General features: G+C 40.6%; 1 protein-coding gene across 2 annotated transcripts in view; it reads right to left on the bottom strand.

Moving 5' to 3' along the window:
- Positions 1-565: 565 nt before the first annotated feature.
- FRRS1 (ferric chelate reductase 1) overlaps positions 566-25422 on the bottom strand; it is a 59389-nt gene continuing 34532 nt past the window's right edge. For both annotated transcript variants that reach the window (XM_023509914.1, XM_023509915.1), the window contains exons 7-16: positions 22072-22170; positions 20327-20474; positions 14162-14275; positions 11467-11582; positions 9353-9439; positions 5532-5629; positions 5216-5274; positions 3725-3868; positions 2163-2224; positions 566-2082 (exon numbers count right to left, since the gene is read on the bottom strand). In XM_023509914.1, the coding sequence (XP_023365682.1) occupies positions 1990-2082; positions 2163-2224; positions 3725-3868; positions 5216-5274; positions 5532-5629; positions 9353-9439; positions 11467-11582; positions 14162-14275; positions 20327-20474; positions 22072-22170 (1020 nt within the window). In that variant the 3' untranslated portion in view covers positions 566-1989. The remainder of the gene's footprint in view (positions 2083-2162; positions 2225-3724; positions 3869-5215; positions 5275-5531; positions 5630-9352; positions 9440-11466; positions 11583-14161; positions 14276-20326; positions 20475-22071; positions 22171-25422) is intronic.

Here is a 25422-nt window from a genome sequence, read left to right as displayed (position 1 = left end):
GTGGTTAACTAAGGAACTAGGCATGTCCAGTCTATGAAAAATGAGGTCAACTTAAGGAGGTGGTCAACTATGAAGGTTCCACTGTGTTTGAAAACCAAACACATCAAGGCTCATCTTTCCCTTGAAAGAAGTTTTCCTCGTCAGATACAGAATATAGCTTATTCAGAGAAATTTATCAACCTTTAAGTCCCTTATAACAGAAAACTGGAGAAAATATTTGAGTATATATTTAATTTGCTATATTAGATGGGTTTGTTTTGTTTTGTTTTGAGAGAGTCTCACTTTGTTGCCCCTGGTAGAGTGCCTTAGCATCACAGCTCACAGCAACCTCAAACTCTTGGGCTCAAGTGATTCTCTTGCCTCAGCCTCCTGAGTAGCTGGGATTACAGGCACCTGCCATAATACCCAGCTAATAGATGAGGGGTTTTTTTTTTTTAGTAGAGACATTCAAAATGAAAGTTTAGACTGTAAATACTATGGCACATACAGAATATGAACATAGAAAGTTCATATCTAAGCCACTTAGTGATAAATACCGATATAATAAACAAAAACAAAACTTCCATATCATTTTGCCCAGTAAAATATGTAGGATACACAGCTGAGTCTATTATTTACATCATATAGAAATTAGGTTCTTGGACCAACCAGAAACTATAACATAATCAGAAAGAATACCTAAAGAAATCAAGTATGACTCCCTAAAGACAATTTTTTAAATGTCCAGTTTTGTTTGTTTCCTTACCCTGAGAGTATTGTGTTCTTTTGTTATAGGTCAGGGCAATGCAAAAGGAAATACCAAACAATTATGAATAATCATGGTAAGAAAACAAATGCATAAAACTAAAAAAGCACAACATCAATCCCTAATTTGAGTTTCTAAACCATAACCTGACCCCAAAACAAATGCAAAAATTTTTCGAATAAAGATTAAGAGGATTTGGTGGAATTTAAGAGAGCAGCCACCCCATGATGTTATTATCCAAGTACTAAAAATGAATCAGCACAAGGAAATAGGAACAAAGCCGTACATATCTCAGTATTACAGCACCACCCACTGGCTAGAAGTACTCATAGCAACTATGAGACCCAACCACAAAACAGAAGACAAGTAATGGTCTAAGAAGAAAAATACACTAACTATTCTGATTCATTAGAGCATCAGGAATGTCTAACAAAACAGAAGTGCCCAGATCATTTTATTTTACAAATAAAGAGAATATTTGTTAGCTACATTCACAAGGGTGAGTTTTATCAATTTTGAAATGTAAGTCTACAGATGCTATAAGGACTTAAATGTTATAGACAAAACAATTAACATATAACACCATTTTAGCTCTGCAGCAGAATATATAAAGAAGGCCTGAAGGCAGAAGATGAATACTTGCATTTCATTTCTGAGGAAGAAACTGTGATATTAACAAAATGTTTAAATGTCAATACAACAATCGGGTCACGCCCACTTCCACCTTTACCAGAGAAGTAACAAAATACACAGAGCAAAGAATGTGTCCAAAACTGGGCTGAAGAACAGTTTCTGTTTTAATAGTCCTACGACCATTCAGATAAACAAGTACAAATAAATATTTCTTGAAGTAACACAGCTTTGTTGTCCAATATGTATATACTTTAACACAATCTCCTTTTTATCCTCATAACATCTGTTCTGTTTTTCTAAATCATTCTTATTTATTTTCTAAAAGGCTAACATTCTTCAAATCTTGGCATTGACTACTGAAGATTCATTTCTCCTCAAGTACACCCTTGAGGGCCAGAATTCCATATAACAGTCTGACATCAGCTGATAATCTATATGACTCTCGAATGTTGACCTCTAAAGACTTGACTTCAGAATTCCTCTGGAGACATGGCCCTGGTCTTCCAAATTAGAATTCATAAATGTGCCCCAGGTGGTCAGTACAGGCTTTAAGTTTCTTTGTTTTGATGATGATTATCACATGGCCCACAAGAGCCAAGTTCTCCCCTTCCTCATAGATGGTTGATTGCAGATAAGAATATGATGAGAAAAGTCACATTCCCACAGACATAAATTGTCAATACCGCCTTTTTGAAAGTATGACCCTGAAAAAAGAAATTTGAGATATGAGAAAAAAGGACAACCATGAAGTTTACGTCCACAAAAAAGAAAAGAAAGGACTAACCTCTGCTTCGGCTACAGTACAGGACTGAAGGATCTGAATCCTAACATCATCCCATACTTCAACTGTCAAGAATAACAACGTAAGTTTGTAAGAATGGTATTATGCAAGTAAACAGAATTTTAAAAACTCATCTGATTTGTAGTATTCATCAATTTTCAGGTTGCAAAGTCTGCCACTTCATTGAAAACTTCCTAAATACTTAGCACGCTCACAAACTGAGACAAACCAGCTGTAACACATTATTTGTCAAATGACTTAAATAAGCCCTTTTCTGGTCGATAAACACCACCTCAAAGTCCACACCTTGTTTTTTGGGTTTTTTAACTGACAAATAAAAATTGTAGCTATGCATAGTATATAACATGATGTTTCAATATGTGTATACATTGTGGAATGGCTAAATTAAGTTCATTAACATATGACAACTATACAGGTTTTAAAAATATAAGTATTTCTTTTCTTTCAGAGTCTTGCTATGTTCTCCCCGGTAGAGTGCATGGTGTCACAGCTCACAGCAACCTCAAAATCCTGGGGTCAAGTGATCCTCTTACCTCAGCCTCCCCAGTAGCAGGGACCACAGGCACCCACCACAACACCCGACTATTTTTAGAGACAGGATCTCATTCTTGCTCAGGCTGGATTCAAAACTCCTGAGCTCAAGCAATATGCCTGTCTTGGCCTCCCAGAGTGCTAGGATTACAAGTGTGAGCCACCATACCTGGCCCAAGAACATAAATATTTTAAACAGCAAGCCATAATTCAGTGGTCTTCAACAGCTCCATGAATATAACCCTCAAGAACCAAAAATGGCAGTGCAGATACTTATTACTCAGCCCCTAGAAGTCCCCCGGGCTCCTGTGTTCACAACATATACACAGACAATAAACAGTTTTTGTTTTTAGAAGGCTAGCTTCACTCATTTTGAGAACTGAATACCAGATAGGACACAGACAACACTTAACGAAGTTTAAATCTCACCCATTCTCTACTAATGTCTGCACTCCTAATGAAGGCTGTAGGTATCTTGACCCTGTTTGGCCCTAGGACCAAAACAGACCTCACCCCTAGAGAGCACAGGCGAGTCCTTCCTTCCTGGCTTGCTCGCCAGTTAGCTGCATATCTATGCACATGGCAACCAAAGGGATAGCAAAGGTAAATGTGAAAAATAGATAAAATTTTCTGCAGCTCTGCCCTGTGTTAACTGTGAGTCTCTTCTTCCTCATCTCAGGGTTCTCTTGGCTCCAGGCATTCAGAATTCCCCGTCCCTACTGGATCCAACTGAGCCCAGCACACCAAGCGAAAATAGTTACCATGAAGACGTCTTCTTTAAAACCTAAAATACTTCCTTTATATTTTACTCACAAATTCTAATACTAAGCAATGTTTAAAAGAAAAAACCTGAAAATTTCTACAATTTCTACCACCAGCTGAATAATCAATTATAACAAAAAGTTTTAATGAGCTGCCAGGTAATAGTCAACCATGAGTATCAAGAAACTAATTACTTTCCAACAGTTTGTATAAAAGTGATTCTACATAACACGGCCTTTTGAGTGGGTTACCTTTTCGAGAGAGTTGATAAGCATGTATCTCCAGAATGATCTCAGTCCCGACGTGCCAGGCCACGAATCCAATCATTGCATAGGTTTTCCGTGGGTGAGGAAGATTCAGTCCTGGTAAGTCCATTCCCAGGAACATTACCGTCACTAATGTAAGAGAAAAAAATACACATTCAAATGCAGTCCCCACCAAAAGACACAATTATATATGTGTGTGCACGTGTGTATTAGATCAAAGAAAACAGAACTGATGAGATAAATAAGATTAATATTTAAGGCCAGGTGCGGTGGCTCACACCTATAATCCTAACACTCTGGGAGCCCAAGGTGGGCGGATTGCTTGAGCTCACCAGACCAGCCTGAGCAACAGTAAGACTCCATCTCTAATAAAAATAGAAAAATTTGACTTGGTGCCCATAGCTCAGTTGTTAAGGTGCCAGCCACATACACCAGGGCTGGAGGGTTCGAACCCAGCCCCGGCCTACTAAAACAACAATGACAACTACAACAACCAAAAAATAGCTGGGTATTGTGGTAGGCACCTGTAGTCCCAGCTACTCGGGAGACTGAGGCAAAAGAATCACCTGAGCCCAAGAGTTAGAGGTGGCTATGAGCTGTGACACCACGGCACTCTATCAAGGGTGACATAGCGAGACTGTGTGTCAAAAAAAAAAAGAAAAGAAAAGAAAAGAAAAACTGAGGCAAGAGGATCACTTGAGCCCAAGAGTTGGAGGTTACTGTGAGCTATGATGACGCCATGGCATGCTACCCAGGGCAACAGATTAATATTTAAGATCAAATAGTTAATTTAGTCTTTTTTTATTGTGAGGCTAGATAGGGCAAGATGGGAAATTATAATTATGATCTACCAATTGTTTAAGGAAGAGGCATCTAAACTTGCCAGAAAGTTTTAAAACTGCAATATAGAAAGAGAAAAGAAGTATGGAAACCATTGCTGCCTGTACATCCTCTATCACAAAGAACCCCATCGACTACAGCAGTGTTAGGGTGGGAGGTGCCTGCTGAGGGATTTATTACATAAGACATCAAAATGTATTGGACAATCACACACAATTTTTGAAAACCACCCCACTCTGGAAGATACAAACCCATGGAAAGGACCTACACACAGAAGGTTTGGGCCAAACAACCCACTTCAACCCAACCAAATAACCTTCGACTTGACTTGCTCAAATATTTGGCCGTTAGTATAGTTTATTCTGCTGGCAAAGCCAAATGCTTAAAAATAAAAAAAAGTGTCTAAGCACAGAGTCTGAAAGTCGTTTTAAAAACCTTAAACTCGAAACTGAAATAATGACTTAAATAGTTACCTCTAGAAATTACTTTTCGGATTTCAGTGTTAAAGGCTGATTTCTCCTTAACAACCAATTACTCCAATTACTAATGCATCTAAAAATCATTTAAGGCAAATTATAACTTGCCATATAAACAACCAGCAATTATATATGAATAAGTGGCATCACAGTGACTTACCTGCTATTATTCTAGCAGCTGTACCCATACTCCAATGAGTCCAGTTAAACACTTGCCTTCTACCAAAATAAAGAACCAGTCAGCGCTCTTAAAAGCAACGGAACTACAATTAATTCCCAAGAGAATAAAAACCATGCAATTTCCCTATTGCCTGGAAATTAGATATCTGAAATACATTCTAATGGCCTTCAAAGGAACTTCAATTTATCACAGAATTTTACAAAAGGCAAAGTATTTCCACTTGAAAAGAGATGCGTTTTCTATCTCATGATATCCACATTAAGAGAGCATTCGTGTGTATGTAAGCCAGAAGTACCTGGGGTCGTGTAGAGGTGGCCTGAAGGCTGCCAGAAGAGGCTGAAGAATCGCTAAGGTCATCACGGTGCAGCCGAGGTACGGGTGGAAACCTGCGTGCTGAACAAAGTCAGGTCATTTTAATGGTCTGAATCTCTCTCATCAGTGTAAATCCTCAAGTTAAAAATAGTGCACACAGATGTATACGCTCTGTGTTTCCACGGCTTTGAACATTCCATAACGATGGCAATACAACAGGCAACCTTCACTGATATCCACTTTATGCCAGGACGTCCTTTACACACACTGCTGATTCTTGACAACTGGTTCCTGGTATCCCACTTTTACAAAAGGGGGAGCTGTGGCTCAGAGACACCAAGCACCAGGCCCAGGCCACACAGTACGTAAATGGTGGAGTTCGTGCACAGGATGCTTCGCTCCCCCTCAGGATGTTGGCTGAGCACCAGCAACACCCCAGCAGCCATCCGCAGGCCAGCTGGTTAGTGTCCCCGTGTCAAAAGCAATCATTCCCGTGTATTGTAACGATCTGTTTAGACCTCTGCGTTTCCCTAAGCTGCGGGATCTATGTGATTCCCTGGAACCCTGGAGCTTAACAGAGTCGTAGTCACTCAATAAATGTTGGTTCCGTGAATAACCTGTATCACCACTGGATTAAAAAGATCATCTCCTCTGTTCAGAATGAAGACCTAACACAGGAAAAAACATCGACACAGTGTCTCAACAGTTTCTGCTACAACCCTCCCTTTACTGACGACGTGTACTGCTCAAAAGAGCAGAGACCTGGACGCGTTAGAAGTGCAAAGATGCTCTACCAAGGGTGTCCAACCTTTTTCTCTCCTCCCACACATTGGAAGAGTAAGAGTTGTGTGGAGCCACAAAAACACTAAAGCTGATGAGCAAAACCAAGAAAAAGTCATGCATGATTTCTGCAATATCTAACACCACAGACAAGCAAAACAGACCTCCAGTAATTCACATCTGGATGGAAGGGTGCTACAGCCTGTTACACTGACCTGCGTGCCCAGGTGGGCTATAAATCTGTGGCTGGAACCAGGGACATAAAGACATGATGGGACGTCTCTGTAAATAGGAACTAGAGGCTGACAAAGAGCAATATGAAAACATTTTCAAAGCATGGACTTAGTTACTCATGGATTGTGGAGATGGAGAGGGCTTCTAGCTAATAAAAAACAAAACAGCAGCAACAACAAAATTCTCATATGTGCTTAGAATACACTGGGAACTATTCCAAATCCCTCCAGTTAACTAACTCCAGTGCTCACAGAAAGCCCTGGAGGTAGATGCTACGCTGTTGCCGCTGTACCGGAGAGCAATCTGAGGGCAAGTGGAGTAACTGGCCCAGGGTGTCCCAGGATTTGAACCTAACTAGTCCAGCTGTAGAACACTGTCTTATTCATAACCTGCAGAGACTATAAACTACAAAATTAAAAAATAAGTGTCACCCTTGTCCCAAATGCCTGGATAAAATAAGGTTCCAATGTAATAAAATCGTCATAATTTCCTTTAAAAAATAGGTTAGCTAATCCATAAACTAGCTAAAAAGCAGGAAGTTGATTGCCCTTAAGATTATTTTTTAAAAAATAAAAAGCAGGAAGGAAGTTTCCTGGAAATATCTGTGACCCAAGATTCACTGATCTTATTCCTTGTGGCACCAGCCCAAACTCTGAAATATCTAATCTTGATATCAAATTCTAACTGGCTTTAAAACTGGAAGAGTGTCTGGGAAGTACAGGCTCTAAACTTAGGGGTGTCGCTTACTCTCAACAAGTGTGTCCATTTATTCACTAAATATTTACTGAGTCCCTACTCTGTAGTCCCCTAGAATCTGTTTCAGGTACTGAGGATACACCGGGGAACACACCAACGGACATCTCAGTTCTCACAGAGCTGATTACACTAGTGTGGAAAGATAGATTAAGAAAAATCATAACAAGTAAATTATCTGAAATGGCATAAGGTAAAAAAAGCTATAAAAAAGAAAAAACAGGGTGGGGTCCCCCGAAACGGTATGATTTGAGCAAAGACTTGAAGAACGTGAGGGTGAAGGAAGCATGTGCCGGGCAGAAGAAAGAGGCCACCCTGACAACAGAGCAGGAGCTGGTGGGAGGAGATGGACTACAGGGAGGGGTGACAACAGAGCAGGACCTGGCCCGGCGCATCCGCAGCAGCACGGGACCAGCATGGGAGGAGATGGACTATAGGGAAGGGTAGCTCAGAGAATGACTGGGAGCCAAACTATGGAAGTCACTGGGAGAACCTTGGCTTTACTCTGAGTAAAATTGAGATATATTAAAGAAATCCATTTGGAGCACAGGAATGACATGATCTGATTCACATTTTGATCACTCTGCCTTCTTTGTTGAAAATGGAGGATCCATGAGCAAAGGTTGAAGGGGAAAGACCAGTTAGGCAGCCACTGCAACATCCAGGCCAAAGAGGATGCTCTTTGCAAAGCTGCCGCTGGCAAAGAGAAGTGGCGGACTGTGGATGCAGCTTGAAGGTAGAGCCGATCGGATTTCCCAGGGGATCTGGTGTGGGCTATGCAAGACAGCACAGTTAAGGGTAATTCCACATTTTCATCTAAGGATGGATTCCAGTAGCTATCAGCAGAGTCCCAGAAGGTGGAGCAGGACTGGGGAGAAAGAATAGGAATTCCATTTTGGATGCATCAAGTTTGATGTCTCAGACACGCAAGTTAGGGTCCTGAGTGCAACTTGAGCTAGATGTGTGAGTTACAAGCCAGGGGAGAGGTCTGGGCTAGAGATAAACATTTGGGGGCCAGGTGCAGTGGTTCACGCCTGTAATCCTAACACTGGGAGGCCAAGACAGGTGAATTGCTTGAGCTCAGAAGTTCAAGACCAACCTGAGCAAGAGTGAGACCCCATCGCTACAAAAAAAAAAGAAAAAAAATATATATATATATATACATGTATGTATATACATAAGAGTTTTAAATATATGTGCATATATATATATTATAGAGAAATAAACATTTGGGAATAAGCTTCAGGGTCTTCACTTACGACATGGAATTATTACCAATACCTACTTACTAGAGATTTAAATTTGACAACATAGGTAAAGCACTTAGCACAGCTGGTCACATAGCAGAAATGCAACTTATGTTCACTAAGTGGCAATCATAGTACTAATTAGAGAAAACTGTTTACATTGCTCCTGGTCCTTAGACATCACACTGAATCTTCCCACTCTATAGTGAGAAAAATTCACTGAAGCTGTAGTGTGCACACAACATTTGATGTTTTATATATATATATAGATAGATAGATAGATAGTTTTTTGTTTGTTTGTTTTTGTTTTTTGAGACAGAGTCTCATTCTGTCACCCTGGATTGAGTGCCATGGTGTCATAGCTCACACCAACCTCAAAGTCTTGGGCTGAAGCCTCCTGAGTAGTTGAGACTACAGGGGCCCAGCACAATTCCCAGCCAGTTTTTCTATTTTTAGTAGAGATGGGGTCTCTCTCCTACTCAGACTGCTCATGAACTCATGAGCTCAGGCAAGCCACCTGTCTCAGCCTCCCAGAGTGCTGGGATTACAGGCGTGCAGTCACCACTGCACCTGACCTAAAAATAGATTTCAGTAGTAAGGAATCTGCACTAACATCCTCACCCTGGCCCTGACCTCTGATCCTGTGAAAGAGTCATCGGACGATCCAAAAATGGAAGAAAGAGAGACACACACAGAAAAACGTCACCCGTCATTTGAGAATAAAACAATGATCTACTTGGCCATCAAAACGGATTCCCATAAAAACGCCCTGTTGAGGATAGCTACTCACCCTACTCCAGCCTCCTCTGTAGATAAAAGGCAACACAAAAGCGACACAGGTGAGAGCAGACGTAGTGAGCATGAGGATCCGATGCACCTGCACGGGGAACGATGACGTGTGGAGTCAGTCCACTGAGTAGGAGGAGTCGGTGTACCGTGGGGAGGACTGGGGCAGGATTCGCTGAAGCATGCATTCATTGCCTGTTTGTTTGGGCGATGGTTTGACTATGTCGCCCCGGCCAGCCTCCCTCAAACTCCTGGGCCTCCTGAGTAGCTGGGACTACACGTACAAGCCACCCCATCTATGTCAATTGGCATCTACTCATAGCTTATGGTCAGTGATAAGGAAAAACAAACCTTAGTGTAACACTAAAGTTTAAAGAAAATCCTAAGCGCCATCCTCACCATTCAAAAGTTTCTGCCCAGACTTGGCCTGCACAGAGCAGCAAGAAGGGGTGTTTCACACACAGAGCCCCTTGTGATTTATTACACTCCACCACCAAGTACAGTGCGATAAGACAGCGAGAAACAAAGGACTGTCTCCCAAGGAGCTTCAGATATAGTCGAGTAGATAAGAGAAAAATCTACGAAATGTGTAATTCATGGTACAAGTTAAGGAGATGTTAAGTATGAAGATAGGCACTGTTCATGGATGGTGCCGGGACAACTGGTATAACTGAAACAGTCCTGAGCACAGGAGGACGTAAGGTCCCCACATATGATCCTACACATACATGTGTGCGCACATATAAAAACATAAAGCTCCCAAGAGCTTGAGGTTGCTGTGAGCTATGACGCCATGGCCCTCTACCAAGGGTGACAAAGTGAGACTCTGGGAAGGAAGAGCAGAGAGACGGAAGGAGGGAGGGCTGTGGGGTCTTGGTGTGTGCCACACCTTTGGGGGGCAAGACATGACTGTAAGAGGGACTTTACCTAAAAAATGCGATCAGTGTGACCTGGTTTCTTGTACCCTCAATGAACCCCCAACAATAAAAAAAAATCTAAAAAATATATATATAACACTAGGATGTATGTGTGTGGCCACCCCCCTCACACACACACACATATTGTTGTTTTAAAGGCAGTTGAGGATTTGAATTGATAAAGGGAAGACAACAAAGCATCTTCCCAGTAGGATCCACGTGAGCAGATGTGTACGTGTGTGAGTCCAGGAAGGAACGCTCTCACGTGCAAAATCAGAGGCAAGACAGACAGAGCAAGGCGTGCAGACCACAGAGAACAGATAAAACAGTTGGCCCCGCCAGCCAATAGTGAGCAATCAGGTGAGGTGAGGTAAACCTCAAAAGCTGCAAATTGATATGAAGCATGGAGGATATTCACTTATAAAGTCTAAACTGTTGCAATGGCCTTTCTTCAGGCAGGCAGCTACATTCTAACTCGATGAGAACTGGCTGATCTGCCGCTATGTGTGCAAATGTCAATACTCCATGACCCAGCGAGAGCAGCTTTGTTTTGCTGTGTTGTGAAGAGTACTGATTCTCACCTATGTTCCTACTGGGTAAGTCCCTCCCCGTCCCATGGGAGGGGCAGTGTGAAAAAGAACGCTTTCTCCTGAGGTAGGAAGGAGTTTAAACTTAAAAAACTAAAAATCTTTTTAAATTTTTTTTAAAAGGAAAAAGAACATTTTCAGTTTCTCTTTCCACCCACATAGAAGACAGACGAGCTGACTATCCAACATTCGCTGGCCCATCCACCAGGTGTATCTCTTTCTTCTGCACCGTGCCTTTCTTAATCCATCCTTCCTCAGTGCAGGGGGGAGATAGTCCTCCGACAACACCCCTCACACGCAGAGTTGTGAACAAGAATCACTTGAGTCCCAGAGTCTTCGTGACAAAGGGACACACACGGCCCTGACACATTCTCCAGTTCAGCCTGACCCCTCCTAAAGCCGTTTGTGTTCTGATCTCTGTGAGCATCTTACGCCTGCTCTCAACTGGTTAGGAAATTCAATGGAAAAAAGAGGATTCCAAACCTACGACTGTACTCACAAAACGCACACATACACGACACACTCTTTCATGTCGCAATGTCCAAATAATATAACCTCTTGAGTTTATATTATTAAGAAAAAAAATTGCATTAAACCTTTTTCCCCCCACCTACCTGAAACCAAACCGCTTCACCCAGGAAGAACGTTTTTGACCAAACAGGTTTGAAGAACCGGGCAAGCAGTACGCCTACATTCACAGTGGTAATCCACGCCACGAACATTAAGGCACCTGCAGGTGAGAAAAACACAGTGGTTGATTCCACAAACTAATCAAGCTGTTTCTTAAACGACCAAGACTAATGCTCAGGAAATACAAACAGCCAGTAAAATACATTCAGCTGACATGCGCACGACGTCAAAAGGCCCTGTCCATCGTAGCTTTGACACCACTACCACTCCCACAATTTGACGCTTCCCTAACTCCCATTCCGAGCCGCCCTAAGGGCTTCACATGTATGTATCTAATTCATCTCTGCAGCATCCTATGATGTAGTTGGGATTGTTATTCCAGTGGTGCTGCTGAGGAAACTGAAGCATGGAGAAGTGAAGTACTTTGTCCAAGTGTATAAAGTCAGGGTGCAAACACCGTCAGACTTGAGCCACTGTACTCTTAACTGTGATATTAATACAGCTTGTCCATAATCATTTCAGAATCATCTCACTCCAGAAAACAATGAAAAGCAAACAGGCGCATTATTTCTGAATCAAAACACTGCCCATCTGGAGCTACAACGTGATTGGAAGCAAATTAACAAGAAGAAAGTTATTTTTAAGCTTAACTGTGGTGAGATTTACAAAAAATACAGTATAATGGATAACTCTGGACAATATAAAGGGAATATACCAAATAAGGAAAGTTCCCCAAAACCCTAATAATTTGTAATAGTATGGTATACACTACACTATTCTCCTACTTTTAAATCCTATCTTTTTAACTATAAGCCAGGCTACTTTTCAAATGGAATCAACTCTCCTATGTAGAACCAAAGCATAGGAGAGTTTTGATTTTAGGCTATTGCCAATCTAATTTGGTCCCATCCCTCATTTAGCTATATCAGACCTAAGTCTAGTACTGGGTACTTTATATGCCTTCACATACTTGTTCAGTTCAACAACAAAACTATATCCTGAAACCAAATTACCGTTATAGTCTCAACTTTCAGAATGAGAGAAAATATTTCCATTGCTGACAAAGAGCTGATAACCTGAATCTAAAGAAAACTCAAACTAATCAACAAAAGAGCAAACAACCCCATTTATACGTGGGCCAGAGACATGAACAGAACTTTCTCAGAAGACGATAAATGAATGTCCAGAAAACATGAATAAATGTTTATCGTCCTTAATCATGAGAGAAATGCAAATCAAAACCACTCTGAGACATCACCTAACCCCAGTGAGAATGGCCCACATCACAAACTCCCAACATTGCAGATGATGGCGTAGATGTGGAGAGAAGGTACACATTTCTGCTTCTGGTGGGATTGCAAGCTAACACAGCCTCCATGCAAAGAAGTATATGGAGAATTCTCAAAGAGCTAAAAGTAAACCTTTCACTTGATCCCACAATCCTAGGTATCTACGCAGATAGAAGAAAAAAAATCATTTTACCACTAGGACATTTACATTAAAAGGTTCACCACAGCCCAATTCATAATCACCAAGACTTGGAAGCAACCCAAGTGCCCATCAACTCATGAATGGATTAATCTACTGTGGTATATGTGTATACTATTCAGCCATAAAAAAGATGGAGACTTTACATCTTTTATATTTATCTGGATGGAATTAAAGAACATTTTTCTAGTAAAGTACAGTAAAAATAGAAAAGCAAGTATCCAATGTATGCTATACTAATATGAAACCAACAGATGAATAACTACACGCCCACATGGGAGAAAAACACATTTAAATTCAAGTGGAACGGAGGGGAGAGGAAAGAGGGAAGGAGGGAGGATTGGTGAGCTCTCATCTAATGTGCACAGTGGAAGGGTACACAGCACACCCCCTGGGTGAAGAGCCCAGCTACAACTTGAACTTTACCTAATAAATGCAAACAATGTGATCTAATCATTCGTACCCTCATATTAATCTGAAATTTTAAAAAATAAAATAAAACAATCAGAACTGCAGATCACTCCTATTAGCATTTATTTTAGTAAACACCAAAATTAAATCTCATGAAAGTCAAATTAATTAGTGATACTAATTAATTAGTAATTAATTAGTGATACCAGTGATCCTCAACTGACACTGGCTGCAGTTAGAAACAACTAGGATAATTTTTTAAAATCATAGATGTCTTAAAATTTCTATGAGTGATTTTAATGTGCAGTCAGGGTTAAAACCACTGAATTAGCTCTACTCTCCAGTTTAAATAAAAATTAAGAAACATTAAGATAGATGATGCTATCTGCAAATGTTAATTTTTTTTTCTTTTTTGGAGACAGAGTCTCACTCTGTTGCCCTGGGTAGAGTTCCGTGGCATCATAGCTCACAGCAACCTCAAACTCTTGGCTCAAGGAATCCTCTTGACTCAGGTTTTCTGTTTTTGGTAGAGATGGGGTCTCACTCTTGCTCAGGCTGGTCTCGAACTCCTGAGTTCGAGTGATCCACCTGCCTCAGCCTCCCAGAGTGCTAGTGATCAGAGGCATGAGCCACCTCACCCGGACAAATGTTAATGTTTAAACATAAAAGTCATATGAAAATCTGCTAAAATTATGCGTACCTCCATTCCTAAAGCAGCCAACACCGAGTCCTCAGGTAAGTTTATCACAAGGTAGTAATAATACCACACGGACGACTCACCATGAGCCTTCAAAAGAAGCAGAGAATGGGATCCTCCAATGCTCTGTGCGTGGTCCGTCACATCATGTTTTTCATAGGTAATCAAAGGCTGCTCAAAGTGCTTGTAAATTCGACCTGAAATTTAAAAAAAAAAAAATTAAAGAACCACGTCCTCAAAGTACATGCAACTTTAAATCAGAAAAAAAAATTCCAAAGTCTAAATAAAATGGATGAATTTCTGAGAAAATATAGAATTACAAGAATTGACCAAAGATGAAGTAGTAACCATGGCGAGTAGTAACAATACAAGAATTTTTTTAACTAGTCAAATATTTCCATCCCACATTCAGACTGATAATGTAGGTGAGTCCTATCATATCATTCAAAACATTTTTTAACTAAAAAAATTTCTTTTTTTTAAATATAAACTCTCTAGAGGTCATTCTATAAGATTAGGGTAACTCTGAAACTGGAGCTAGTCACAGGTGCGTTCAGGCAAGTCCCCACCCAAGTGCACAATCCCACAGCCAGAGGCCAAAATCATTTACGAGTATAGATGGGAAAATCTTAAAGAAAGTATTAGCAAACCAAATCAGTTGTATATTAAAGAATAATAAAATAAAACATCCCCACAGACTGCATATAATCTTGTCTACTAACAAAAAAAAGAAAAAGAATAAAACATGACCAAGTAAGGTTTATCCCAGAAAAGTAAGGATCACTCACCATCCAGAAATCTATAAAAATAATCATAAAATATCACCTTGATAGCTGTCCAAAAACATTAGGTGAAATTCAGCATACTTTCATGATATGACTTAGTAAAGGAAGAGAAAAACACTTCTTCAGCACGATAAAGGACATCCCCCAGAAAAACACAAGAAAACACTGAATATCAGGAAGGCGCAAGAACTAAGCATGAACTTAACCTTCACAAAAGCAGAAGTCCATTATAATTTTAGAGTTCCATTGCATGATTCTGGTATAATTTTGCAGTTCTCCTCTAAAGGAGTTCGTGGATAGTACAAGACTCCGCAGTATTCTGAGACCTAGTGTATTCCTAAATTGTCTAAATGACAGGTTATGGGATAACAGGGTCTCTCACCACCCCACTGCTGTCATTCTACCTTGTTCTGTGAGAACTGGGCCATGCAGTGAGTCAGGAAAGAAAATGAGGATTATTAATCTGTTGGATCTGGACAGGATATGACATCAATCTAGAAAAACCCAAAATAATCAACTGGAAAACTAAGTGGCTAAATTCAAGGTAAATATTCAAAAATCAATAACTTTCCTACACATTTAGAAAATGTATGAAAAATAATCTCATCCACAATTGCTTGTTTTAGGAAAACTATTAAATATCTAGGAACAATGTAAAAGCCCTATATGAAGACATAAAGAAAACCATAAAATTTCCTGAAAAGACTCATCTATGCAAAATCTGCACAAATGGAATATCTCAGTATGTCCCTGCCTAGAAAGACTCACTATTGAAAAGAGTTATTGTTCCCCAAATTAATCTAAAATTTCATTGCAATTTCAATCCCAGTCCCAACAGGTATAAAAGAATTCGACAAATCACAGCTAAAATTCATCTAAAAGATCAGATACACACAAAGGCAGGAAAAAAAAAAAAAAAAAAACCTTGAAAAAGAAAGTCAGAAGGGGAATGTTGTTTTATCAAAATTTCCAATCTATTAAGAAGCCACAGTAATCCCAGCTAGTGCAAAATAGTCAAATAGATTAATAGAAAAACAGACAAACTAGAAACAGTTCAATTTATTGATATGTTCTAGTGTATGATAAAGAAGCTTTTGAAGCAATGGAGGGGGAAAAATGGACTATTCAAAAAATGATGTCAGGACTCCTCGGAAATACTATCATACCAGGTCTTGTTATAAGGCAGAAAACAAGAAGAGTTTTATGTAATAAATGCCAAGAGAGAAGAATGTCAAGAAGAGACAATAACTGCCAGGAGCTACAAAAGTGTCAAAAAGAAAACAATGAAGAAAAATATCAAAATGACAAGAAAGACATTGAAGAAGCTAAAAATCCTGTGTTAGTAGAGGGGTAGTGATGAAAAAGAGATCACGACCCCAGGGAGCCCGAGAGAGAACCTGGAAGAGAAGTGTGTTTAAACTCTGAATCACCACAGAGCCGTGCACTGAGCATGAACTTAACCTCCATGAAAGCAGAAGACCGTTAGAATTCTCAGAGCTCCACGGCATGGTTCTGCTATCATTTTGCAGGGCTCCTTAAGGGAGTTCATGCTTAGTACAGGACTCTGCTATTATGTGACCTGTAATACTCCTAAATTGTTTAAATAACAGGTCATCTGGTAACAGTGTCTGCTTAGGTCATTTGATAACAGTCTCTGCTTCATTAATTACTGAAATTGCTAGATTTCCTCATTATGAATTACCTCCTGGCCCAAGTGATTTCCATCCTTCACTTTAAAACTCAGCATTTCACATTCGCTTATCCCAAAATAGGACACTGTCAGCATTCTGGGGGAAACAGTGGTGAGAAAAAGGTTTTAAATGAATAGATCTTTGTGCGATTTTACTGAAATTGGGCCTGTTTTACATTTATATGGGTCGTGGAGATATGATTACTCTGAAAATTGGCTTAAACCTGACAAAGACTGTTTTTAAGCAGAGTTCACATACATATGACCAAGTATAGATGAGACAATGATTTATGTGGTTTGTCCTTTGTTTCCCAGTACAAATGAGCTGGAAAATGAATTTCCTGGCATAGCGATCTCCAGGTTTGTCTTTGGGGGTATTTCTTTTCTGTCTGTTTTGCATTCCATCAGTTTAAAAAAATGAACAGGCACACTTAGTGTATGTGTATTTGTATTATTGTTTTAATAGATCATATATACCATAAAATATAGTAAAACAAAAATTTTAATGAGATAAAAATAAATCTAAAGAAAATTCTAATACTGTAGTTTGCCGTATTCCCTGGACCGCCTTGCAATGTGCTCACCTTCGTTGGGAAAATCCCTCCCTCAAGCAGTAAGTTATCAGAACTTACTGATAACTTATCAGCAGTAAGTTACCAAGTACAGAAATCAGATTTCAGGCACCAGGGAAGGATCCCCTGGGTCTGAGGTGGAGCTCAGAAATCTGCATTGTTAGTGCATTAATGTATACAGTTGTTATTAAACAAAAGAAATTGTTAAGAGAAAAAAAAAATCTGCCTTGCTACCCATCATTCCAGGTGGTTCTGAAGCTGATTGTCTGAGCCCTACACTTCCAGAAACACCACAAATGATGAGGTAGATATTCTCCCTCCCGTGCAACAACACCAACAGGCAAAGGAAATAGATGCGTGCTCTTCACACCTATCACCCATTCACTAGGGTCTACTAGGGAGTGTTAGAACTACCGCATAAAACATTGTTTGTGGGAATTCTGGGAAGATGGCCGACTGGTAGCAACCCTCAGCAGAGGCTCCTGAGCAGAGGAAGACTTACTGGACGGAAGTGGACTCTATGAAACCACAGATGAGGAGCTGAGACAAGAAAGTAGTTCTGCAACCTGTAACTCCAAGGAAGGGCATCCAAGAAAACAAATTACAGGTACAAAGCTTATCAACTAGAGGACAGGAGACCCTTCTCCCAAACAGGAGGGCTGCTGCAGCCTGTCTATGAATGAGCAGGGAACAAAAGACCTCTCATTTTACCTCGCTGGAGAGAGCCCCTAAACTCCAGGTCTCTTTCTCCAGGGAGATCCCACTTACGAACCTAGACACCACCTCGCCAGGCATAAAATTGAACAGGTATTTTTCCCCACAAGTCCAAACTTCCACACCACCCTTTCCCCCTCACATGGCGGTCTAAAGTTCGGCCCCCTGCAGAGCACAGAGTATTTGGTCTTTTCCTAAGAGAACTGGGTATTGTGTGGACCGCCAACCATCAGGACCGAATCTGTGACTAACAGGGAAGAAAGAGGGTGTGGGAAGAAAGGGACACTTGGCAGGAGGAGGAGCAGCCCCCTGGTTGACTTTGCCTGGCCAGTGGTAGTGTTGACCATCAGTTCCGGCTGTGTCTGGTGGGACAGGGTGCAGAACCCCTGGCTCTGATGGCACCCACAGCGGAAGAATGATTGCCCTGTGTTGACTGAGTTTGGCAGACAGGGCTGGTCCCCAGCCCCTGCTGGGCCTGTAAGCAGAGGCTTAATAGGCGTGGACTGTGACCTGAGAGCAAGAGTGTGGTCTCCTGATTCCAGAACCCTCAAGCAGTGGCTTACTGGGTGTGAACCAAGACCTGAGGGCTAGGGCGTGGTGAGCAGAGGCTTACCAGGGGAGGACTGAGACCTGCTGGTGGAGTGCAGGTGGAGTGCAGTGCTCTGACTCTAACAGAGCCTGTGAACAGAAGTTTGCCAGGCAGTGGACTAAGACTGGCAGGCTGGGGCATGGTCCCCTGACTCCAACGGGTGTGGCAAGCAGAGGCTAGCTAGATGTGGAATGAGACCGGTGGGTAGGGGGATGGCCCCTGGCTCCAGCTGGTCCTGTGACAGAGAAGCAGACAGCAGTGTAAACTGAGTCTGGTGGGCGTGGATCCCTGACTCCAATTGTGCTGCTAGAGACCCTTGAATCCCTCTCGGTTGGGCAAGGTTTACACTGCCTGAGATAATTTGGTTGGAGCCCATGTCTGGGGCTGTCTACTTGGGGACATCCTGAGGTTGACCTTCGAAGTTCTGTGGTAGAAAAGATCTGAAGGGTGGGGGCTGGGTGCTGCAGCTGTTTGTACCTCTTCACGTTGAGATTTAAACCTAATACTGTGGTTTTTAGGATAGGGTAGAGGTTGGTTGATATCAAGGCTGAGCTACCTTGAGCTATCTTGCCAAGTAGGTGATCAGAGTCTCTGGCTGAAACTCTGAAAGGGGCCTTTGTAAGGTTATAGGAAATAAGCCACAATTACAAAGCCTAGCGCTCTGGTAAGGGGCTGTCTCTACTACCTGGGAACCTCAACTCGGTCTCCCTACCAGTTCTAATAACCAAATGGTGGAAAATAAACATGGTGAAGAACTCTGGCAACAGGAATAACCAGAGTAGATCAACACCTCCCCCCCAAGAAATGACAAAGGAGATGCAACTGAAGACGCCATGCATAGACAAATGGCAGCAATGTCAGAAATCGAATTCAGAATATGGACAAGATAAATAGAATGGAAGAAAAGATAGAAATTGACTTCCAAAGAGTAGTTCTAAAGTTGTCTCAAGAAATTAATGAATTCAAAGCCCAAGTCACCAAAGATATGGACATAATGAGAAAAGAGATTGCAGAGCTCAAGGAAACAAAAAAGTTAATTGAGGAGCTCCAAAATACAGTAGAATCCCTCAGTAATAAAGTTGACCAGGCAGAAGAAAGGATCTCTGAAACTGAAGACAAGAGGATCGCTTGAGCCCAAGAGTTGGAAGTTGCTGTGAGCTATGACATCATAGCACTCTACCCAGAGCGACAGCTTGAGACTCTTGTCTCAAAAAAAAAAAAAATGTGTTGCAGCATCCACAGTGTAATCTTCTTAAGGATAAATTAAACATTCAGATATAGAGCTACCTTGGACTGCACCTGGCATCACATTCACTTAGAAAGATGTAGGACAGGAAACACACCACACCAGCAGGGTAGGGGGAGGCATTCTCCCTGCAGTGGGAGGTCACATAGCAGTTCACTCAGCTATCCAAGAGATAGTCACCCTATCCCCTGTCACCTCCCTAGAGGAAGCGCAAGGAAATGAGATTCATATTGGGCAGCTTTTCCTACAAGAGCCACCGTCTCTTGCAATAACCCCAAAGGCACAGTGTCTAGGGTCCCTGCAATGCTAACGTCACTACATTCAGGGAAACCCAAAGATACAGCTTCTTGCAGGGTATTTATAGATCTTCTGGTCTCAATACAACCAACCAGAAGCCATTCTGACCATCTGCAATGCCGCCTTGTGACATGGGTGACACTCTACTTTTACCTACTTTCCAGAGAAGCAAAGCTAAAAAGTCAACCAAAAATTCAATTTTTAGGCAAAAATAGAAAAAGGGTTCCATGTATAACTCCTTACCCGTAAGTGTGTACCTTATTACAATAGTCTTTCCAAAAGAGGGGGGAGGGGAGGAGGAAGGAAGAGACAGGAACAAAAAGCCTGAAAAGTTCACTTTTATCAATATACTTACCACCATGAGCCACGCCACCTGCTAGAAATATGTAGTAGCTTGTGTTTAGATCAAATCTATTCTCAACCCCAGGAAGGGTAATGTTTCTTCTGAAAGAACACTGCATGACACCATCCGCCAACCTCCACGCCATATCCTCAAGAGTGTCCTACAAACGCACACAATGAGTCTTCTTAGCACTTCCCAAATATTTACTAAAAATAAGATATGATCAAAATCCTGCCCTGTTCAATTTCCTTTTTCTAAGATATTACGTGGATGCTTTGCCTCCAGTGTCATTGTTTTTCCACTTCCTCTTTCAAGAGTACAAGAAACATTTTTTCCCCGTTTATTTGTCTTTATCCCACTTGGCAAAAATAGCATTTTTACTTGGAGCCAGAACCCCACAATTCTTCAACCCCGGTTGGAAATTTCAGCAGATGTACTAACTCCATTTGGCCACTAGGGCACTAGCGAAAACACTGAAGAGACCCTCAGTAATACCCCACAGCCAAAACATGTGTAACGGGGAAAGTTCCAAGCCGGCTGTGAGAGTCAAAGCTCTGCACAATTATGTCATCAGGCGCTAGCTACTGTTCGGTCAGAGCTCATTTGCTATGTCATGAAGTGACAGCTACCTCTCCTTCATTGCTGTAGAAAAGACGTTCCTCTACCTGAAATAGCCCGCCTTTGACACAGACACCAACAAAGGGCACTTAAGACAACTGCCCAAGGCACCAGCCTTTGCCAAATGTTCCTCCTTCTCACTAATCAAGAAATTCTGTCACTAACATAAGTCGTCTCCTGAAAACTTGTCTGGGGCTGAGCATGATGGCTTCTGCCTGAAGACCCGGCGCATTAGGAGGCAGAGATCAGCCCATGAGGCCAGGAGTTCACACAGCTCAGCAACACAGCAAAACCCTTTTACAAAAAAATTGCAAAACTTAGCCAAGTGTGGTGGTGTGTGCCTATCCTCCTAGCGCAGGAGGCTGAGGCAGGAGGATTATTCAAGCCTGGGAGTTTGAAGTTGCAGTAAGCTATAATGATGCCACTGCCCTCCAGCCTGCCAACAAAGCAAGACCCTGTCTCAAAAGAAACATACAAAAAAACAAACACAAACCTGTCTATAAGCTTTTAAAATTGGCCTACTGCTCTATCTTAACAAATCATAAAATACTTTTCCATAAGATGGAACAAAAAGAGCTTAAATGACACAAGGAAGAATTCATCTTTTCCTACAAGAAAAATTCGAGAAATTTGTCATGTGCTATCTAAAATAGAAAGAATATAGGCATGGTGGCTCATGCCTATAATCCTAGTACTCTGGGAGCTACGATGAGTGCATCTCTTCTGAGACCAGCCTGAGCAGGAGTGAGACCCCGTCGCTACTAAAAATGAAAAACTAGAGGGGTGTTGTGACAGGTGCCTGTAGTTCCAGCTCTTTGGGGACTTGCTGAGGCAAGAGGATCGCTTGAACCCAGGAGTTTGAGGTCGCTGTGAGTTATGATGCCATGGCACTCTACTCAGGTTGACAGAATGAGAATCTGTCTCAAATAAATAAATTAATTAAATTAAATAAAGTAAAATAAGAGTGTAGAAAAGTTTCTCAGAGATCCTAGTGCGAGGACCCCTGCTGCCAGGCACCGGTTCAAGCTAGGCTGTAACTGCAGGGGCTGGAGACTGTCTTGCAGCAAACCATGCTGGAGAAGCCACAGAGCTGGCAAGTGGACCAGCCATGTGGAGGGTCCCAGGATTTTCACACCCACCTTAGAGTCCATCACTGGGTGACTTCGCCCTGTCAGATGGGAGGGCTGTATGTTCACTGTCTGATCTTCACGGACACACAGATAAGCATCATCATCACCCTGAAAAACAATTCCAATGAAAAATGTTAAGGAATTTCAGCATTTTTTTTAAAAAAGAAAAATACCTAAGGAAATTAAATATGATGTCATTCATTATTTTCATTTCATTCATAATTTCCTGACTCAATCTTGAATGATATTATGAATTCCAGAGAATTGACTGTCCAATTTAATTAAAAATAATTTTGTTATAATACAATAACACAGCTATGGTACCACTTTAATCTGATAATTTTTAAGATAATTTTTGTTATAATACAACTTCAGTTTTATAAAATCACTAAAACTTCAGAATAAAATAAGACCAACATATAACGTGTTCCTACGCTCATGAATCAATCACGAATTGAATGCCACTTTTATGCCTTTCTGTATACTCATCTAAATCTATTTGTATTCATACCTATTTTCTCCTTCCCAGATAGGAAAATACACCGTTCTGTTACCTTATTTTCCACTTACCTTACCATGAACATTGTCCCAGATACTTATTTGAAAATAAATAGCTATGTCCTACATATAGTGACTGTGAATACACTGCCTTATACTGGGTATTTCTGGTAACATTTAAGATGGAAGACACTATAATCAAATATTGCTACAGACTGTACACACGTAATAGATCTAACATTACATAGTTAAAACAAAAATATCTGAGCTCAAGGGGAATTGTTTGTCAGAGGGTATACTTCTTATCTACCCTTTAGTCACTAATATTCCTTAACTCTGAAAGTCAGATCTTAGTCTTTAAAGTTAACTATGAGAGGGCAGACTGTCACTTCAAAACATGTTTAAACAATAGAATAATGAATAATCTTGATTTTAAGTAATTGTCTATAATTTGGTCTTTCTTTTTTTTTTTGAGACAGAGTTTTACTATGTCGCCCTCAGTAGAGTGCTGTTGCATCACAGCTCACAGCAACCTCAAACTCTCTTGGGCTTAAGGGATTCACTTGCCTCAGTCTCCCAAGTAGCTTGGACATAGGCACCCACCCCACGCCCAGCTTTTTTTTGTTGCATCTGTCATTGTTGTATAGCTGATCCGGGCTGGATTTGAACCCACTAGACTTGATGTATGTTGCTGGCACCATAACCACTGCACTACAGGTGCGAGCCAATATAATTTGGTCTTTCACTCAAACTATTTATTTATTTATTTATTTATTTTTTAGAGACAGAGTCTCACTTTATCACCCTTGGTAGAGTGCCGTGTTGTCACACTGCTCACAGCAATCTCAACTCCTGGGCTTGGGTGATTCTCTTGCCTCAGCCTCCCAAGTAGCTGGGACTACTGGAGAAATCTGCCAGACACCAGTGATCAAACATAATATCATCAATAATAGAACAATTTGACATTATGCAACTTTTGATATGACACACTGTGAAAATGACATCTCTTATGTAGTATCTGTGCCAAATATCTTAACATAAATCTGTTTTGTAAATTATAGTGGCCTGAAAAAACAAGCAAGGAAAAAGGTAGGTAATTATACTAAAGTAAAGGAAATCAAAGAGATATACCAACTAAACTCAATGATAATTTATTGGATCTAGGATAGAATTTTTTTTAAGAAGGCTACAAAGGACTTTATTGGGGAAATTGGAAATAGACTACACATTCCATAAAATTATCAGATCATTGTTTAATTTTCTTAATGTGATAAAGATGTTGTGGTAATTGTTAAAGCATGTCCTTGTTCTTAGGATACACGTTAAAAACCTTAGGGGTAAAACATCATGATATATACAATTCATTTTCAAATAGTTTAGGGAAAAGGGAGTATTTATATACACCACATAAATCAATTGCAATGGACGCTATAGGTGGATATACGGACCGAAGGAGAGAGAAAGCTAAAGTGTTTACAAACTAGGCGAGGAGCTTATGGGTGTTTATTCTTTCAACTTTCATGTAGGTTTAAACTTTTCAAAACAAATAGTTAGAGATGGAAAAAGGACCTGAGAAATGAATGGAAGGGAAGAATCTGAGTCACAATCAAAATTTCTCTATCAAGTAGCATGGCAGCAGCAATGAAAGTTCTACGAATTGCCCAGGACGATGCCTGACCAGAAGCAGGCAATAACAGCCGCTGCTTTTCTAACATTGCTGCCAATCACCAAGAAAGGGAACACAGGAGACATCAGAAAGGAAGATAGTAATTTCAGTTTTATAGATGTTGATTTGTATCGTCCAGGAGCACTCAATTGGGCGAGACCAGCGGCAGCCAGGAATCATCATCTAGCGTCCAGGAGAGCTCAGGCCTGGGAAGATGCTAGAATTTGGGCACTGACGGATCCCGGGTGGAACAAGATGATACGGGGCAGGGGAAGGAGAAAGATGGATGCTACTATTTAGCGATTTTAAAGATGAAAGACCTTATATTATGTAACAAAATATCTCAGATACGGAAGACGTATGTGCAATAAGTCCTCACTCAAACTAGTCGATGGGTTCTTTCTTGGAAGCCTTGACTTTAAGCAAAATGACATGTAACAGAACAAGTTTTTCCCTCAATAATGTTATAGCAAAATGATGTTGAGAGTTTCAAGTCTGGGCATTGAGGGACAAAAAAGAAAAAATGATGTTGAGGGAAATTATGTTATTGAAAACCTGCTCTCCATTATTCTGCTTGAAGTCACAGTTTCCAAGACCCCATCAAGGACATTAAGTGAAGACTTAGGATACTTAGAAATTCAGAAAAAAAAAAAAATAGTAACAGTGGACACTTTTAGAATCTATTTTTTAAAAAAGAAATTCAGTTAAAATTCAGACAGTAGCAAGTCATTTTTAGCCAAAATATCAGAAATTATACAATCCATCAGTTTTAGTAATGAAGTCTAGTGCCAAAACAATTGGTATAATCAATTAACAAGGCAAATTGGGAAAAAACTATAATTTAGGGCTATCTAATCAGCATTTGTACCGTCAGATGCCTTCAGTATTTCAATTTACATTATATACTCAAAAGAAATAGCAGGCCATAAAAATACCTCAAATTTTAAAAATAACAACCAAAAATAGAAATCACCACTTTAAAAATACGTTTTGTGGATGATTCATTTCCCCCAATTTAGGCAAACAGGTGTGTGGATGATTTTAATCATTAAAAAGAATTGCTCTGTAAATTAACTACACCTGCATAATTAAGTCTTTTTTATAAACATTTTTGATGAGTACTACACTAGGAACAGATAAGATTTCTAAGTAAGAAAAATACATCCCGAATTAGAGATAAATGCTTTTGTGCCATC

The sequence above is a fragment of the Otolemur garnettii genome, unplaced genomic scaffold, assembly GCF_000181295.1.
Source record: "Otolemur garnettii isolate 467f Iridium unplaced genomic scaffold, OtoGar3 scaffold00010, whole genome shotgun sequence".
Classification (NCBI taxonomy): domain Eukaryota; kingdom Metazoa; phylum Chordata; class Mammalia; order Primates; family Galagidae; genus Otolemur; species Otolemur garnettii.
The sequence above is the reverse complement of the archived record's forward strand: the minus strand, read 5'-3'. Positions and strand labels throughout refer to the sequence as shown.